At 47.7% G+C, this 20,421-nt stretch overlaps 1 protein-coding gene across 1 annotated transcript in view; it reads right to left on the reverse strand.

The window, feature by feature from the left end:
• Positions 1 to 20,421, reverse strand: part of AFF4 (ALF transcription elongation factor 4) — a 798,699-nt gene that overhangs the window by 301,061 nt on the left and 477,217 nt on the right. Inside the window, exon 14 of the mRNA XM_086931629.1 lies at positions 920 to 1,008. Coding sequence (XP_086787755.1) covers positions 920 to 1,008 — 89 coding nt within the window. The remainder of the gene's footprint in view (positions 1 to 919; positions 1,009 to 20,421) is intronic.

Genomic DNA, 20,421 nt, shown 5'->3' on the forward strand with positions numbered 1-20,421 from the left:
TAGACCTAGACATTGTAGGGGTCAGGGCTCATGCATCTGTACCATCACCAGTGGTTTACTGCACTCTGCTAGAGGGGTGGCTTACCTATACCAGAGGCAGTAGGCATGGTACACATCAAAAGAGAGTGAGTGAGTGAGTGAGTGAGTGTTTGTGCCGGTCACAGGGCCCTTGGTACCTATCCTACCTGTTCTAATGAACTTACATGTGGCCACAGAGTTGCCAATTTGGGTTTGCAACAGTACAGTAATAGGGAATTAACATAGGCCCTGGTGGGCACGAACAAAGGGCACACTTAGTCAAAGAGCATCAAGATCAGTCAAACAGTGGGGAGCAACCATGCAAAAAGGGAAACTTTCCTACAACCAGTACCAACAGAGGTATTTGGAATTGGTAATAACTTTGGGACACAGTGGGAACTACCACACTACTTTAATTTATCAAAATAGGTAAGGCAATGTAACAATGGACTGTCATTTACTAAATTGTTACGCAGAACCTATATGCTTTTCTCATATGGCTCATGCCATGGCTCCGAAAGCCAAATAAGTTACCCTTACTCAATCTCTGTGTATCTGTGGAAATTTCTATTTTGGTAGAGTAAGAGTTCAGTCACAGAAGACATCAAGAATGTGCCTTTTCTGCCCTGCTCCATTTCCAATATGATTGGCTTAGAGCCAACTTTGGACAAATTATTTTTAAACCTGCCAGCCCAAAAGTCTTCAACAAAAGATGATCACAAATTTGCTTTACTATCATTATGCTGACACATGGTTACCTTCTAAGTAAATACATTTATCTGAACACATTGTATGGTCTGATGGCTGGCAAACTCACTTAAAAGGTTCATGTATGCAGACAACCGGAATGAATGAGGGACAACAGACAGAACAAAATGTCAATTTTCGGCCTGATACTTACTCTCGGTTACTGGATGCCTTCTGGCTTGCTGAGTTCTTTTCTTCTAATTTTGGTTTCTTATTTTCTCCACACCGGTTTTCTTCCTCAGTCTGGATAAATGTTAGAAACAAGTTTAGTGAAGGTCAATGAAGGATGCTCAGATGCTACTTTACTTATGAATGAATGAATGAATGAAACATTTATTAAGCGCGTAGCTACCCGAGGGCATCCCAGCACTAATTGCAGCACAAACGGTGAAAACTACTAAGCAACATTAAGGAAAAAGCCATGTTTTGAGGGATTTCCGAAAAGTCAAATGATTGGGTTCAGTAAGAATGTGGAGGGTATTCCACAACCTAGCAGCGTTATAGGAGAACACACGGCCACCACTTTTCACCTTTTTTATTCTAGGATCTACGGCGAGACAGCGATTGTCCATGCGCAAGCCTCTGTTCGAGCAGTGGGGCGAGCTAATGGAGCGATTTATAGACAGTCCCTTCCCTGCTAATGTCTTGTGTGCAATACAGACAGCCTTAAACTTAATTATCTCCTGTATGGGGAGCCAGTGGAGGGTGGTAAGAGCTGGTTTCGCTGATTGGCGATTCGGAATCTTAAGGAGCATACGCGCTGCGCAGTTGCACTGCGTACTGAAGAAACCATTTTTCTAATTCCTCCACAGCTCACCACTTAACAGATTTCAGGGCAAGTTATGTGAATCTCTCAAAACATTGACAAAAACAAATTCAGAACAAAACTATTCTTCACCTCCAACTTTTAAGCACACATCATTTCTCATACAGATAATGAAGAACTATGATTCATCTCTAAGTTCTTTTTAAAACAAAAACGGGGGGCATTGTCTGGCCACAAAGGAAGATCGCTGTTTGATCTTGAAGCTCCGCGCTAAGACAGGCCCCAGACGGCAGTAGCAGCACCAATATCATTGCGGGGGCTCAATGACCTGCCTCTCCGCCTCACCTACTACGTGGGCTATCTGCTCCCTGACCTTTGACAGCCGCTGGAGCCCCCGGTGCAATACCAGTATCCTCCGAAACAGCCCCTGGTGGTGAGGCTAAAGAATCAAGAGTCAGACGAGGAGCCCAAGCAGCAAACCAGGTGCACAGTCATGAGGACTAACGACATATGTGTAGCCCTAGCCCACAGCATTACGGTGCTCCTGACACAAGGGGTCTTCGGCGGCTTTCAACAAACACGCGGTGCCCGGGCCACTTCTCCTCGGACGCCGACCGGCCTCACTCTGGCCGCAGGGAAAGCCGGAGCCCAAGGGGAAAACAAAAACAAACAATGCACAGTGAAATTGCTGCACAGAGACTGGACTCGAGACCTGTGTGAAGCCCCAGATCACGGAGCTGCGACATCCCTGGCTTCAGGGGCCTCTGTGAGCTACCACCACACTGCTGACCCCGACCCCTTCTGGGTCTCTGGATGAGACGGGCATAGTACCTGGGTGCAGGACTGCTCCGGCAACGCGGCTGCCTCATCAACTGCCGCTACCGGGACCTCTGCCAAGCAGGCACCCTCTATCTACGCCATGGCCGCCCCAAGGTTACCTGATGCAGTCAGTCTTTCCGGATATAATCACAGGAGGGCCTGGAGGATCGGGCCTGAAGGTTCAGGGAGTCACCTAGGCCTGGTCTAGCCTTGCCTGCGTCAGCCCGACCGAACTTCCTCCATGCCTGGGCCCCACTCCCACCACACACACTCATGCAACCATCCGATGTGGGGCCCAAAGCAGTGGCGGACTGATTCTGGAAGCCAGGACTGTACCCTCCTGGCCTCCTTCTATCAGCAGCCACCAACCGGAGGCCCCCATCCCCATTGGCTAACATTGGGCCTCAGCACTCTACCTGGCCACCCTAGTGCTGCTGAGGGTGTAACAAGCATGCATCCTTGACCCTGGGTTGTGAGAGCAAAGCTGCCGGACTTAAGCTCAGGGAAAATGGGGGTTTAAGCCAGCACAAAAGGTGCACCTTCAACAGCACTGGGGCTGCCGGGTGCAGAATGCTATTTTGGCATCGGGCGCCCTGCAGCTTTCAATGGGGAGTCTCCAGTTTGCAAAAGCACTGCAGGCTCAGGGATGAAGGTCTTCTGGGTACGACCACTACTTGAGTTAAGCTGGGATGCTGGGGGTTGGTTATGCACTATTTGGTTGGGTCACCCAAGGTCTTGGGGCGTTGGGTGTAGGGGTGCTTTTTGGGGTCGGATCTTCTTACCAGCTCCTGGTCACGGTTGGAGGGACCTTCCGGTTTGAGGCTGCAGGTGTCGGCTGGAGGTTTCAAAGTTGAGGCAGGTCAGGGGTCCCCGGACCTCTGGTCAGGATCACCGGTGAGACCTCCTCTTGGTGTCGGGCCACTCGAACTCAGGCCGTGGGCGTCCGGTACAGAGTGGTGCAGACTTGTGGATCCTGCCGGTGCTGGAGTCTGTTGGTGAACAAATCTGGTGTTCACTGGAGACAGTCTTTTCTTTTGAAGGCAGGGAAGGTCCTCTGGTTTTTGATGCTGCTGGCTGCAGAACACACCAGGGGTTCGCTTCTCCAGGTACGACGTGGGGACAGTCCAGTAGGGCTGGGGCCAAGTCAGTAGGCGTCCTCCACTTGTTAGCTTTGGCACAGCTGTTCGGTCCTTTTCTTCTTCTGGTTTCTTGTATGAGGAAGCAAGGTTCAGGGGTGCCCTAAAAACTAGATTTAGGAGAGTTACAAGTACGTAAAAGGTTGGGCCCAATGTGTCCCTTCCCTAGAGTGGATACACCTCCTATTATTGCTTGGAAAGGCGGAAACATCGGGCACGGTGTATTTTACATTAGGGTGGCATGCCAACTCTAGACTACGTTAATTACTCAATCAGTGAAAACACAAATACTAATACAGAACCAGTATAAACAGTTTAGTATTTTCTTATTAATATTCTTATTTTTTTTGTAGAATTTTTTTTAATCATGTATAGATAAAGATAAATATATTTACAATCTTAATACTAAATTATGAACCACATGTATTCTCTCCCTTTGACAGTTGGTACATTTCATATGCTATCATGAATCTGTGTTTCAAGTAGCGAGATTGACACAATTTCGATTCATTCATACACACATTTTTTTTCTCTTTTTTCAACTTTAGTCAAAAGAAGTGTATATTAAAACCCATAAATCACGTAAAACTTTATGCACAGAGACTGGCGGCTTGTTGACAAACAACGTGTTTCGGCTAGGCCTTCATCAGGAATCCGTCACAGTGGTTACTCGTAGGTGTCTAGGTAGCACTGTAGCACTGTCCTCGAGTAATATGAGACAAACAATGTCTCTATCCCGGATATGTGGTGGCTTCTTCTTAAATCTTCTATTTATCCAATGAATATAGATATCATTGCGATCGTCAAGATGCTATCAGTATTTCTTCCTTCCTGCAGTACGTCCAATTGCCTCTCAACGGGTGTTAAGAATCTTCCTGCCAAGTGGTTGCACAATATTGATGTATGCATTACGTAGGTAGCAAAAAAGAAGGTTACCACTATCCTGATGGCGTTAGGTTGAACTATGCATTAATGCGTAAATTTTTCAATGGGTCATTATAAGTTCTCTATTTAGGTCACAATCATATGTCAATACTATATTTTCTTTCATCCGTGCCCTCTGCTTTCCCAAAACCAAACCATTAATAAGAAAATAAACTGTTTATACGTATTCTGAATTAGTATTTGTGTTTTAACCGATTGAGTAATTAACGTGTCTGGAGTTGGCATGCCAGCCAAATGTAAAACACACCGTGCCCAGTGTTTCCGCTTTTCCAAGCAGTATTTTCCCTGTCTGAGTTCTTTCATCCCAATTGCAGGGGCCTGACACTTTTTCCAAAAATTACGCCCTTTATTATGCCACCCTCTAGTGGTAGGGGGCATGAGCCTCACCCTAATTGCCTGGGTCCCCTCATCTGCAAGATGGCGGGGACTGAGTTGTGCTTCACCTCGCCTGCGCCACCTTAGGAGTGGAGTTGGCAGAGGTGGGCACACCTCTCTTCCTCACCTGTTTTTCCCGCAGGTTCTCCCACCCAAAGTGGGAATAAGAATCAGTGGGGGATCAGTTGCTGAAAGCAGCAAGTGGTCTGGGGAACCTCACAAAGGCAGCAAGCCTTTGAAGCTTCCCCTTCATGGACCTGGTCCATCCTGGGGGAGGAGGCTTGGCATCTCGTTCCGGGATGTGCATTGTTCAGGCCCCCGAGAGGAGCAGGCTCTCGTCACAGGGTCCAGAAACATGTCTGGTGGTGGCAGCTGAAAGCAGCCACTTAGCCTGGTCACTAGTGGTAGATCGTTTTTCAGGGGCCATCTCTGAGATGCCCTCTGTGTGTATTTTTCATTAAATCTCACACTGGCATCAGTATGGGTTTAATGTGCTGAGAAGTTTGATACCAAACTTCTGAGTCTTCAGTGTAGCCATTACGGTGCTGTGGTGTTCGTAAGGACAACCTCCCAGCACTATATACTCTTACTGGCAGCACAGCTCTTACAATGTCTAGGAATGGGCAGACACTGTAGGAGGTACAGGGCTCATGCACCTGTACCCTCACCCCTGGTATAGTGCACCCAGCTAGAGGGGTGACAAATCTATGCCAGGGCATTGGGTTGTAGGCATGGCACACACACAGCCTGCAAAGGCAGTGTGTGAATGTAATGGTACAGGGCCTCTAAGGGTGGCACAATAAGTGCTTGTAGGAGGCTGGCTCTGTATATACTATACCAAAGTGAGTTAAAGTGCACGACACGAAAAATCAATTTGACCGCTTGCATATGCAAGCTAAATTTAACAAGGGCAAACTGTTTTAGGTCCTACTCGTCCTTTCCTCAAGTTTGCCCTCTGACTCTGCTGGGGGCTGGGAGATCTTTACAAGACTGTAATTGGCAGCTTCCCTGGTTTTCTGGACTCCTTGAGCGCCACATCTAGGGGCTCCAAAGCATCAGCTATGCTAAGACTGTCCAAATTTGCCCATTCCAGGCCCGAAGACCCAGAGGAGAGGCGGGATGGTGTGGCGGCAAAGCAACAATCTGAAGATGGCGGCCCAACGTTATCAGATATTATGGAAGGGGTCCAGGAAGTCCGTACAGTATTGGAACTCAAGATTGACACTGTATCTATCGATGTCAACCTTATCCGGGCCGACCTGAGGAATATGGGGGAGAGGGTCAAGGTGAATAAGGGCTCTATCACCACACTCACGCAATCCATGACACGGCTGGAATCTACGGTCAAGCAACTGCAGACCCAGACGTCCGATCTGGAGGCTCGACTGGAAGATTACGAAGGGCGCGTGAGAAGAAACAACGTGCGCATCCTGGGGGTTCCTGAACAAGTGGAGGATCAGGCAGCTGCCCTGTTGGTCGAAGACCTGATCCAAAATCATCTCCAACCCCGGTCCCTCTCAAACTATTTCTCCGTAGAGTGCGCCCACAGGGTGCCTGGTGGCATTCCGAGGCCGGGCGCTCCGCCGCATCCCATCCTGGCGCTAATCTTCAATTTGTGTGACCGGGACATCATCCTTCAAGCAGCGAGAAGTAGCCCTCTAACATTCGAGAACTCAAATGTCACCTTTTTCCCCAGACTTCACCTACAAAGTGCAGCAGAAACATCGCTCCTTCCTGGAAGTAAAACGAGCTCTCCGGGGTCACAATCTGAAATATGCCATACTCTTCCCAGCAAAGCTGCATGTGCATTCCGATGGTAAGTCACTGTTCTTCCTGTCCCTGGAGGAGGCCTGGGACTGGCTTGAGAGGTGGAGCTTTGTCTTAGATCATGATGGTCCATCCGGGGACCAGCCGCATGGATCCGAACATCCTTGAGGAAAGATGACTGAGTTCCTGCGACACAGGTATTGACAGCCTTGGCACACATTTGGGTCCACACCCCGTAGTTGATGATCAGCTATGACATTGACTGAGAAGCCCTTGGCCACGCTCCTTGGTTTTGGAGGTTGGGAGGCACTCCGTTTCCGGACATTGTTTACCACATGTGTTGTTTCCCACATTGAATGCCTTCAGGCTATGGTATATGTCTGCCTGTGGCGTGGGGTTTTGGTGGGGGTGGGGGTGGGGGGGGGGGGGGAAATGGAGGGACATATTTCCTGAAATGTTTGAAGCGGTGTTTTCCTGGAAGGGGGGGCTACAAGATCTATTGGGTTTCCTTTTGGGCAACAGGGATTGCTTTTAGGGGGGGAAAAAGAGGGTCGAATCTTGGGATAGATTGGTTGTGTAGCGTTACCCTCTACATTGTTCTAGTTATGGGTCTACAAGCGCTCTGCAAATTGGGGTGGTGGGCAGTTCTGAGTCCACATTGCAGGGAGGCGGGGGGTTTCCAGGGTGTTTTATTAAGGTTTTTTTCCCGATTTCTGTTTTGTTTGTTTAGTTTTTTAAGCAGTCTATTCTGATCACACACAATGGTGGAGCAATTATTAACACACGCGATGACCTAATCTATGTAGTTTTCACATTCCGGGAGCTCTCTTCTCCCGGCGGGGCAATACGTCCCATTATGCACTGTCATTTCATAGGCCCTGTGGGAGGTATGGCTTCCATTCTCCGGTGAACAGGAGTGATAATCCTATGGCCTCTTCCCCCCTGGGTAGACTCAAAATAATCTCTTGGAATGTGAACGCATTGGGCGGCCAGATAAAACTGGGGATAGTTTGCAATATCTTAAACGTCACACTCCGGACCTAATGTTGCTTCAAGATACACATATTCCTGGCACCACATACTGCGCACTAAATCGGTGGGGTTATAAATTACTTGTTATGCGGGTTACACACGAGGGTCCCGAGGGGTGGGTATTCTGGCACGCGCATTCCTTCCCTTTCAAGTCAAAACAATCGCACACGACCCTGCTGGCTGCTTTGTTACGTTGTCTGGGCGCTGGGAAGGTAGCTCCCTCAACGTGACCTCACTCTACAAAACCCCCAAACTCCAATCCTCCACTTTGACTGATTTGGGCTCCCATATGTTGACTCTACCCGACGGGGACATTTTACTGGGAGGAGGAGACTGTAATGCCGCCCCGGCTGGGGATTTGGATTGTTTACCACCCAGGCACAGTGCACCACAGGGCAGACTCGCGTCTGACTTCCTACTGGCCATGGGACTGGTGGATGTATGGCGCGCACACCACCCCTCTGATCGACAGTACACCTTCCTTTCCGGGGTCCAAGGGAGCATGTCCAGTATTGATTACCTCTCCTGCCAAGCCACAAAGCTCTCTATGTTTAGTGAGAACACCTTTTTGCCCAGGGGCATATCTGACCATTCTCCTGTATTGGCCCACTACGGTGGTGTACCATCCCGATCCCATCAGGAGATGGGATCGGGATGGTACACCACCGGAGATTCGGGATAAATTGCTACAGGCCACGTCAGACTATTTAGCTGAAAATGAGGACCCGGTTACTTCGGCTGTGACGCTATGGAAAGCCTATAAGACTGTTACTCGCGGGTGTGGGGTGGCGGGTCACCGGAAGGAGAAACGTAAGCAATTAGAGGGTATAGAACTAGAGGTTACCAACCTTGAACGCGAACTCGTCACATCCACCTCTCCTCACACTTCCCACAGACTTGCAGTGAAACAAAAGGAGTATAACGATGTAGCCAGGAAGGCAGTCCAAGCGCACTATCGGACCACTTAATATTGGGTATACAAAATCGGAGTCAAGGCAAGTAAATTGTTTGGCATGGTTAGATACGTGTGAGTTAGCCAATAGGTGGGTGGCTGAAATTGTGGTTCCAGATGGGGTGAGACGATGCGACCGAGACGGTGTTGCTAGCCATTTTGAGCAGCTCTATGTCCCCACATCCACCTCCACCCAAGAGTAAGCAGCGGACCTGCTTTCCACTCTTCCCCTGCGAGGTTAGACCCTACGGATGTTGCAGACCTAGACGTTGCCTTGACTCCTGAGGAGGCGTCTAAGGCGATTGGTGTGCTGCGTTCCGGTAAGGCCATGGGTCCCAGTGGCCTTCCAGTCGAGCTTTATAAAGCAGTTTCTTCGGTATTGGCTGCGTTCCTAGTGAGAATGCATGATGAGTGGAGCGTGGGATCTAGCCCGAAACACAGCGATTGGCTAACATTGCGGTCATACATAAAAACGGGTAAGCTCCAGATCAGTGTGGTTCGTATCGACCGGTTTCCCTTCTTGACCCAGAGTTCAAAATCCTAGCCAAACTTCTGGCCCTTCGTCTTGCACCCCATCTGCATACGTTAATACATCCGGATCAATCCGGTTTTATGCCAGCCAGAAATACGGCGCTCAATCTCAGTCGCCTCTTCGGAGTACAGGGGAGAGCCCCCACCATACAAGAAGGCGCAGTAATTGTGTCCTTGGACGCCAAAATGGACATTGACATGATGGAGTAACCTTTTCTGTTCGCTGCCCTGGAAAGGTAGGGCTTTGGTCAGCGTTTTTTAGCCTGGGTGCGTTTATTATAAACCAAACCTTTAGCTCGCGTCTCGGTGAATGGTGGCAGATCGGCAATTTTTGAGTTGCGAAAGGGTACAAGACAGGGCTGCCCCCTGTCGCCATTGCTGTTCGCCCTAGCACTGGAGTCCCCTGGCCTTATGGATCAAAGGCGACCCCTCTATCCGTGGACTGAATTGGGCCCCGGATTGGTCAGACAGGATCTCCCTCTACGCAGATGATATTTTATTATATTTGGCCAAACCCTGGGCTTCCCTCCACGCAGTGCTACACATTCTCATTCTTTTTCGGAAATACTCGGGCTACACCATCAATTGGGACACGTCATTGATCTATGTCCTCAGTGGGGAGCCCCCACGGCTCCCTCCAGGCTGCACGGCCGGCATAGTCACAGACGGCTTTCGCTATCTGAGCATATATGTCACGAGAGACGCACCCATATTCCACCAGAGAAACCTTAGCCCTCCCTTGCATCGCCTTCGGGCTGACATGCAGCATTGGAAGACACTACCCCTTACACTATCGCGTAGAGCTGCCCTTTTCAAAATGATGGCACTCTTGTGATTACCATATGCCCTACAGAATACACCCTATCCCGTCCCGGTTCAATATTTCAAACCGATTGATTCCGAGGTCTGTTCATTACTCACATGTAGCTGGTACGATGGAGGTATTGCTCTCCCTGCATTCAAACTATATTACTGGGCCTTCCAACTAGTGGTCCTCAACCACTGGGCTCACCGGCCCCTCGCATACCCTGCGTATAGAATGGATAGATATAATATGACAGCGGGCAATTACATGAAGGTACTAAATGGGGGGCCCTAGCAGTTATCCATCTTTAACCCTACCTCCAACACAGTCTCGAACTGGCATACGACTGCCGTGCTAGGTTGGAGGGGTAAAATGACGCTGGCTACCCCACTGCTGGACTCCCGTCTCCTGGGTATGCTATCGAGCCAACCGGGATTTGACAATTGGGACCGGATTGGTCTTTCCACAGTGGGGGACTTCTGGATATAGGGTGCAGTGGTTCCTTTCAGTGAATTGCAAGCACAGTATCAGTTACATGAGGGGAAAACGTTACGATATCTTCAGGTGCGTAGTGCATTAAATAAAGCTATCCCCAAGGGTTCTGAATTGCCAGTCTCTTCACTGCTCGAGGACAGACTCCTTGACGACTACCTTTCAGATAAAGCTATATCTTTGACCTACTGCAAGATACACAATAACTTAACGGAGCCCCTCGAAAAACTCTGTGCGAAGTGGTCAGACGATGTGGGGGAAATGCCAGACGAGGATTGGTCCCTCTTTAGGTTGATACAACTTAAAATACTTCACAGAGCTTATTACACCAGCACAGCACTTGTTAAAATGGGTCGGACGATCTCCCGACTCGGTCCCCGAGGATGTGGCTCCTTAGGTACTTTTCTACACCAGTGGTGGGACTGTCCTTTTCTCCAACAGTATTGGAATGCAGTGGTGTCTACTATGTCTCGCATTTGTCAGAAATCAATTGGAACGCCCCCCACAACACTATTTTAATCATTTGGGACGCCACCGATCTCAATCGCACCAAACAACTATGGTTTTTCTGGATTGTATATAGCAAAACGTAATATTGCCAGGACATGGAAAGGGGGAGGGAGGGGTTGGGGGGTGAAGAATCTTGCCCTGCGATATGGACTGGGCCGAAGACATGGACTGGTGCATGCAGGCTGAAAGGGTGATATGTGAGAGCAGAGGATGCCCAGGCAAATGGACCAAAATATGTGGACCTTGGAACCAAAGCAGAGGGTTTAGGTGTGCCCCCTTTGAAGATTACTTCCCATTCAATGTTGATAAAGAAACACTATAATGGTTTATTTTCAATATGGGCCATAACATTATCTGTACTGTCTCTTTTGTGTTTATTGATTATATGTATGAGATGTTTAGTTTTTGTGATCTGTTCATTTTGAAAACTCCTCTTTCTTTGTGTTGATATTTTATGGTATTGTTTTTTACTCTTTAATAAAAAAGATTTGATAAAAAAAATTATTTTAGTTATTTTCTTTTCTAGAACCAAGCAAGCCTTGTAGGGAAGTGGGTTTCTGTTGCAGTAACCCCCCCGCTTTTTGCCTGATACCTGATGCACTTTTCCTTGGTGTGACCTGGGTCCCTGCCAACCCGGTACCCAGGGTCGGTGTAGCTTCCCTAAAAACTGCACTAAAGCCTAAACCCAATTGGCATCTTTGGCCACAAGTAAGCCCCTGGTAAATGGTACCCTAGGTACCCAGGGCACTGTGACCAGAGTAGACCCCTAAGGGCTGCAGCACTTATTGTGCCACCCTTAGGAGCCCTGTACCCTGACATACATACACTGCCTTGGCAGGGTAAGTGTCTTGGTACAGAGCTAATCAGAGAGTCGACATGGCACACATCCCCATGTGCCATGCCCACAAACACACTGACCTGGCATACATCAGTCACCCTTCTAGCTGGGTGAACTATGCCAGTGGTGTGTTAACAGGTGCATGAGCCCTGTGCCCCTACAGTACCCAGGGCCATTACTGGGCACTGTAAGTGCAGTGATGCCAATAAGAGTATATGGTGCTGGGAGGTTGTTATTACGAACTCCACAGCACCATAATGGCTACACTGAAGACTGAAAAGTTTGGTATCAAACTTCTCAGCACATTAAACCCACACTGATTTTAGTGTGGGGTTTAATGTAAAAAGCACTACAAAGGGCATCTTAGAGATGCCCACTGAAACCTAACTACCAGTGTCCTGACTGACTGAGAGGCTGCCACACAGCAGACATGTTACTGGACCCCTGGGTAGAGAGCCATACGCTCTCCTGGGCCTGCAACAATGCACATCCTGGGACAAGGTGCTAGGTCTCCTTCCCCAGGATGGGCAGGGGGAGCTTCAAAGGCATGCCGCTTTTGTGAGCTTCTCCAGGTCCCTTGCTGTACACAGCAACTGGCCCCCACCGGTTCTGACCCCCAAATCTGGAGGGAAGACAGGCGGGAAAAATAAAGGAAGGGAAGGGGGTGTGCCAGCCTCTACCAACCCCACCCCTCAGGTGGGGGAGGAGAGGTGAAGCACAACTCCGGGCTCCCGCCATCTTGAGAATGGGGAGTCAACCTAGTCAGAGCTAGGCCCCTGTCCCCCTCCCACAGGAGAGGAGCAGGATAGGGGGTGTACTCACCCCAGGACAGTGACCTATTGGTCCCTGCCCTACCTGTAACTCCCCTAAATTTAGTATTTAGGGGCACCCTGAACGTTCCTTCCTCAGATCCCGCTTTCGAAACAAGAAAGAAGACCAAGAAGAAGACGACCTGCAATGCAGCTGCCAACAAGAGAACACCAACTGGCTTGGCCCCAGCCCTACCGGCCTGTTGATCCTTGAACCTGCTCCTGCTAAATCCTGGCGTCTCCTGCCGACTGCAACCTTGAAAACCCCGGAGGACTTGCCTGCCTTGAACCTCTTAAAGACTGGGACTCCAATGAGCCATTGAGCAATACCCCAGGTGCCAGCCTGGGACCGCGAATCCAGCACACTATGCACCCGCTGAACCTGGCCTGTGCCTGAGTGGACAAAGACCCGGAGGACGTCCCCCCGGTGATTGTAACCTGGATTCCAGTGCCCAAAGACCCTCCGACGACCCAGACGACGCCTGCAGCCTCACAGCAAGGGACCCCCCCCCAACCGCGACCAGCAGAGGATAGGATTTCCAGACGTCAAAGACAACCCTGCACCCGTCACCCCACGGCCCCCTGTGCCCAACTCCTGGGTGCCTACCTATCTTCCAAGATCCCAAGCTACCTCTCCAAGTGTTGGTCGCTCCTGAAGAATCTCCGTCCCCGAGCCTTCAGCCTTTGTTCATCTCCCAAGATCTCCATTGAATAACATTGAGCGCCCAACGGCTCAAAAGCAACCTGCACCCAGCTGCCCGAATGCCCCTGGCAGTGCAACCTTTGCCCTAACCTACTCCCCCCAATTGCCCTGAGCAAGTGACCAGGAGCCCAGGTCCCACAGCCTCGTGGCCTGCTTGCCAGCAGCCACCAACTGAAGGCCTCCTGCCTCTAATTGAATAACATTGGGCCTAAATACCTCTGCACCTGGCTGCCCCTGTGCCGCTGAGGGTGTACCAACTGAACCTACCTGACACCTGGAGACCCCGGAGTCTATGTCCAGAACCTTAACTCTGCCAGTCGACTATTTACCCAAAAGCCGATAACTCACTTTTCTTTCGTAGGGTAACATGGACTGGTTTCACTTGGAAATGTGTGAAAAGTGTGGAGTTTTGAAACGTTAAAATATTCATCTAAAATCAGCCGAACAACACATTCCGATTTAATCACCTGTTATCAGGAGAGAACCCAGTGCTGCATCTCTTAGCCCAGCACTGACCCTGAAAAGTAATTTTATCCGTACTTACCAGTCACTTGAATTTCCTTCCATAGGAATCCATTGCATGATTTTCATAATAAAAGTTTGTGTCGATTTTCAAAAACTACAAATATTCCTTAAAAATCGCCTGTATGACTTAAACGCATTCTTTCAACTGTTTACATGAGATGCACCAGGGCTGGGTCCAGGATCCAACCCAGAGTAAGAAAAAGTCATCATAACACTACTTGCCTGCTAAGTGAATTTCCTCCCATAGGATACCATTGGTGATTCTATGTGGAAAAGTTTCTAATAAAGTGTCAACTTTTAAAATACAATAATATTCCTTAAAATTCACTACTGTAACCAAAACGATTTTACTTAACTGTTTACAAGAAATGTCCCAGGACCGAATCTAGGATCCAGTCCTGTTGTCTGAAAAGTAATCTACAAAGTAACTAATTGCATTTAACTAGAATATCCCATTGAGCTCAATGTTGCATTGTGTTTAAAACTGTGTTGCCTATTGCAACAACTAACTATTGTAATCAAAAGTCTATAGGCTAATCGAAAAGTATTTAACTACAGTAACTCATTCGGAGAAAGTAGATTTTTGATACCTTGGTTCTAAAATAAAACTATATCTTTTGATACAAAACAATTGGCCTAGAGTTCAGTTCTTGAGTGTGTGAGACCATTTGCTGACTGAGTGTGTACAACAAATGCTATTCACTGTCCTCTGGTACTGTTGTACTGCTCGACCAAGCTACCACTTTAGAGAATAAGGTTATATCGAACTTCAGCCTCTGCCAAACCTCTGGGGAGTGAACTCTGTACACACTTTACCTTACTTTGGTCCAGTATATACAGAACCACTTTCTTACAAGCGTGGCACAGGTAAGTTGATAAATACTTTGCAGTAAATATACAGTTTGAAATGCAATTGTAAATGTACTTTGAAATGGTTAGAGTTTGAATTACTGGTAATGTAATACTGTGAAATGTCGTACATATACTTTGTATCGACTTTGCAATGAAAATTACAGGAAGTTTACTTTTATGTTACTTTAGAGATTACTTTTTAGATTACTTTTTCTACTCCGTGTGATATGCCTAGATATCACACTGGGACATGTCCTAGAGAAAATGCAAGTAAAATCAGTTTTGCACAATTGTTATTTTTCTGGTTTTCATATAAATCAACTCCACACTTAAAACAGTCAATGGATTCCGAAGGAGAGAAATGAAGTTAAGGGTTACCAGGTAAGTAATCTGTCTTTGGATTTGAGCTTCTGGGGTTAGAACAATGGTTACCCCAGGGTCAAGGATGCACTCTTGTTACACCCTCAGTGGCACTAGGGGAGCCGGGTGCAGAGTGCTGAGGCACAATGTTATCCAAAGAGGGATAGGGGGCCTCTGGTTGGTGGCTGCTGGCGAGCAGGCCACAAGGTTGTGGGAACCAAGCTCCTAGTGTTAGGCTCAAGGCAAAGGGGGGGTCCGGTTTAGCACACAAAGTGCACCCGCAGCATCGGCTGAGTGCAGAGTGCAGGGTGCTGTTTGCGTCGGGTGCCCTGCTGTTTTTAATGGGTATTTTCGATTTTGGTTTTTGTATGAAACTGGCTCTATATATAGTACACCAAAATGAGGTATAGTGTGTATAGAGTCCAGGTGACCCCAGAGGTAGGCAGCGGTTAAAGTAAGATAGAAACTTACTCTCTATTTGTGTTAGAGTGGTCGAGCAGTAAGGCAGTAACAGAGGACAGTGTTAAGCATTTGATGTACATACTCAGTCAGCAAATGAATTCACACACTCAAGGACTGAACTCAAGATCAATTATTTTTGTATAAAAAATAGTGTTTTATTTTTAGAACCAAGCAAACCTGGCACAGGTAAGCATTAAATACTTTACAGTAATAAGTTGCTGATTGCAGAACAGTTTGAAAATTCAAAAGGAGTTGTACTTGGTTCGATTTACAGGGGATGCAGTAGGTTGCAATAATTAGCAAATACAGTACACTGAAATGAATAGGCTTTCTCAGCAAATTACAGGTGAGTTACTTTTTACGTTACTTTTCTAACTCAGTGCTGGATACCTAGATTCAGCACTGGGACATTTCCTGCAAACCGGTAAGTAAGTTTTGGTTATTCGTATGATTTTGAAAGAATATTTTTACATTTCAAAACTCCACACGTAGAAACTTTTTGGAAGAAAATTGTCAATGTTATCCTATGGAGGAAAAACAGGTTATAGGTTCACAGATAAGTTATAAACTGTGGGAATTAAGGTTCTGGGGTTAGAATCAGGGGTCCCCCAGGGTCAGTGATGCACTTGTTACACCCTCAGCGGCACTAGGGGGGCCAGGTGCAGAGTGGTGAGGCCCAATGTTATCCAATGGGGGCTAGGGGGCCTCCGGTTGGTGGCTGCTGGCAAGCAGGCCACAGGGTTGTGGAAGCAAAGCTCCTAGCGTTTTGGTCAGGGCAAATGGGGAAACAAAGTAGCACAAAATGTGCTCCCTCAGCGGCACTGAGGCGGCCGGGTGCGGAGTGCTGTTTCGACTTCGGGTGCCCTGTTTTCAATGGAGAACCTCCGGTTTGCAAAAACACTGCAGGCAGGGAGACTAAGGACTTCTGGGTGCGACCACCACTTCTACAGGTAAGTTGGGAAGGTAAGGGTTGGTTAGGCACCGTTGGTTTGGGCACACAAGGCCCTGGGGCGTCGGGTGCAGGGGTGCTTTTTGGGGTTGGATCTTCTAACCAGCTCCTGGTTGCGGTTAGGGGGGGACTTCTGGATTTAGAATGCAGGCGTCGGCTGGAGGCAAGTCAGGGGTCGCCAGATCGCAGGTCAGGGTCGCCAGATCGCAGGTCAGGGTCGCCGAAGTGAACTCCTTGTGGCGTTTTTCCACCAAGCTCGGGCCGGGTTCGGCGGGTGCAGAGTAGACTGGATTTACGGTCTCCGGCTGCTGTCAGAGGTTGCAGTTGAACAAATCCGGTGTTCACGGGAGAAACAGTCTTTGGAAGTGAAGGCAGGTAGGTCCTCCAGGGTTTTTGAGGTTGCAGGCTGCAGGACACCAGGATTTCAAAGGAGCAGGTTCGAGGGGAGACAGGCCTGTAGGGCTGGGGCCAAGTCAATGGGCGTTTTCCTCTTGTTTGCTGGCTGCACGGCTATTCGGTCCTTCTGTTCTTCTTGTCATTTCTAGATCTGAAGAAGCAAGGTTTTGGGTGCCCCCTAAATATCCGATTTAGAGGCATTACAGGTAGGTAGAGGGCAGGGACCAATGGGTCCCTTCCCTGGGGTGGGTCCCTTCCCTGGGGTGGGTACACCCCCTATTGTGCCATCCTCCAGTGGGAGGGCGCCACAAGCCTGTCCCTGGTTGGTTGGGTTCCCCCATCCTCAAGATGGCGGGGACTCGGAGTTGTGCTTCACCTCGCCTCCCCCACCTGAGGGGTGGAGTTGGCAGAGGTGGGCACGCCTCACTTCCTCACTTGTTTGGGGGGCAGAACCAGTGGGGACCAGTTGCTGAAAACAGCAAGTGGTCTGGGGAAGCTCACAAAGGTGGCTTGCCTTTGAAGCTTCCCCTTCTTGAACCCTACCCATCTTGGGGGAGGAGGCTTGGCACCTCGTCCCAGGATGTGCATTGTTTCAGGACGCGAAAGCAGCAGGCTCTCGACCCAGGGGTCCAGAAACATGTCTGTTGGTAGCAGCCACTCAGTCGGGACACCAGAAGTGTGTTCGTTGTAAAGGGGCATCGCTGAGATGCCCTCTGCGTGCATTTTTCATTAAATCCCACACTGGTATCAGTGGGGGTTCAATGTGCTGAGAAGTTTGATTCCAAACTTCTCAGTTTTCTGGGTAGCCATTATGGTGCTGTGGAGTTGGTAATGACAACCTCCCAGCACCATATACTTTTAATGGCAGCACTGCACCTACAATGTCTAACAATGGACCTAAACACTGTAGGGTACAGGGCTCATGCACCTATACCTGCACCACTGGTATAGGGCACCCAGGCAAGAGGGGAGACTGATCTATGCCAGGGCAGTGGGTTGTAGGCATGGCGCACAGGGATGTGTGCCATGTTTACTCTTTACTTTAATCTGCACCAATCTGCAAATGCAGTGTGTGTGTGTGTGTATAAAGGTAAAGGGCCTCCAACGGTGGCACAATAAGTGCTGCAGCCCTTTGGGGTCTTCCCTGGTCACAGTGCCCTGTGTACCTGTGGTACCATTTACCAGGGGCTGACCTGAGGCTAGAAATGCCAATTGGGTGTTTTCAATGTAGTTTTTAGGGAAAGAACATAGGCCCTGGGTGCCTAATTGGCAGGAGCCCAGGGCACACTCAGACAAAGCACATCAGTTGAGCAAAAAGTGGGTGCAAACATGCATAAAGAAGGCACTTTCTCAAAGATATTGCTACAATTTAAGGCTATGTTTCTGACACAATTAGACTTCCAAGTTAAGGACATATTTTTCCATGGTAAGGACGGGTAACAACCCTGGTCTCCTCCAGACAAACTGAAATTCGGAGTTCCACGATTGTCATACCTTTCACTTCAAAACCTTAATTTAACTGCTGTTTAGTTTTAGATATTTGGTCTATTCTCAAGTCTGAATGAATGTAAGTAGTCTGGATAGAGAAGTTGCTGGTTTGTAGAAGGGGGATCATTCATCATTTTTTATGTGCCTATGTAAAGCAGAGGGTAAAATGGACGATCACCGCAGTTAGTGAATACAGACATTCATCTAAGGTAAGAGAATAACCCTATACAAAGAGGTATGTAAGAAAGGATAACCTCAGCCTCAGAAGTGTGCCTCATCACAAAAACACCCTTGAATTCATCACCCTAATATTTCCAAGTAATCCAACTAAAAGTTTATGATCAACCGTGCTCAAAGCTGCATATAACAATTCAATCAAAATGAGAGCATCATTTAACTGGAGGCTAACAGGGCAGCCACAAACACTACGTAAAGAATACAGCTTGTCTAAGAAAAACGAGAGTTGGTGACTTTATGTAATCCTGAAACTATTTAGGTACAATCCTCTCAAAAGGTGTAGCAACACATAGGAATGGGAGAACGCAGAAATTTACGTGATAGTGTGTCAAGGGATTACCTCTTCAATTTGGAATAAACCACAATACACAAATTCTGGTGGTCCATGCTGCCTGTCTCTACCACAATTGGTATTGCAGCTGCTCAAATGGCGCCACAAAGACCATGTTTAATCTATTTTACCTGCATAATCAACTCTACACAGTATCTAATGTTTGCACATTGCTTATGGATGATATCATTGGTGTTTTGGCCAAACAAGGTTTAGTAAAGAACTAATTTAGGCACTACTCATGTTCAATGCATTTTAAGCACTATGTTATGCTTGTTCAGTGCTAGCTCACAGACAGGAAATTGAGAACTATTTGGAACTAACCACTTTGATTAATTGTCTACTACAGAAACATGTCTTGCTACTCATTCACAACTTTTAGTTAATTTATCCCACCTAAATTTTACATTTTTCAGGCAGATTGGGAAAATATAACAGCAATTCTGGATAGTCATGCATAAAAACATAAATATACAATCACTATCTTTACATGAAAGCCTACATTTCAGGGTTTAGACAAGGGGGTCTTTAAACTTTTCAGGATGAGGGCCATATTGTATATTTTACAAATATGTGCAGGACGCGAAAAATTAGTTTTATAAATGAATGAATAAAATGTCAATAAATGAATATGGTTTACTTTGATCTTTTTTTGTAATCTGCATGATGTGATTCAAACAAATGTGACAATTCCAAAAACCAATGTCAAGCTTAAACAGATTAATGATCTGTAATGAGCAAAAATGTCAAACATCAGCAATTGCTCTGATAAAATAATCGATGACTTAACTGTAGAAAAGAACGGCAGACTTTAAATTAAATTTAAATAGAGAAGATTCAAGAGGCTCTGCTGCCGCCTACAGGCTGTTTAAGGATTTGGGTATATATATATATATATATATATATCAGACAAATTACATTTTAGCCCATTAATGCTAATGTTACTGAACCACTCCATTCATGTGAACTACAATTCTTAACATGGAAGGTGGCATTTTTAATTGCCATTACCTCCCTCAGGCGAGTGAGTGAGCTACAGGCACTATCCATTCAGAAACCCTTCATACAAATACACCACAATAAGGTAATGAAATGAAATGAAAAGAAATTTTTAAAGCGCACTGTGGCCAAGCGGCTTCCTGGCGCTAGGGGACACATCAGTATCTGCAAATGAGCCCAATGGGATTAGCCGGGGAAAGCCTGAAGGAAAAGAAAAGTTTTGAGGACTTTACGAAAATGGGAGAAGATCGGGATAGAGCGAATGGAAAGAGGGAGATTGTTCCAAATCTGGGGGGCCCTAACGGAGAAACGGGTGCCCCCGGTACGGGATTTACGGAAGCGGGGGACATGAAGGAGAGAAAGAGAAGAAGAGTGGAGGGAGCGGCTGGGGGCATGGGAAGAGATTAAAGAGTTAATAAAAAGCGGGGCAGAGCAAGCGTGCGCCCGGAAAGCCAGACAGGCTAATTTGAACTGGGACCTAAAATGAACAGGAAGCCAGTGAAGGGTTTTGAGGGCCGGGGTAATGTGGGAGGATGTGGGAAGACGGAGGATAAGACGGGCCGCCTGGTTCTGGATG

The sequence above is a fragment of the Lissotriton vulgaris genome, chromosome 7, assembly GCF_964263255.1.
Source record: "Lissotriton vulgaris chromosome 7, aLisVul1.2, whole genome shotgun sequence".
Lineage (NCBI taxonomy): Eukaryota > Metazoa > Chordata > Amphibia > Caudata > Salamandridae > Lissotriton > Lissotriton vulgaris.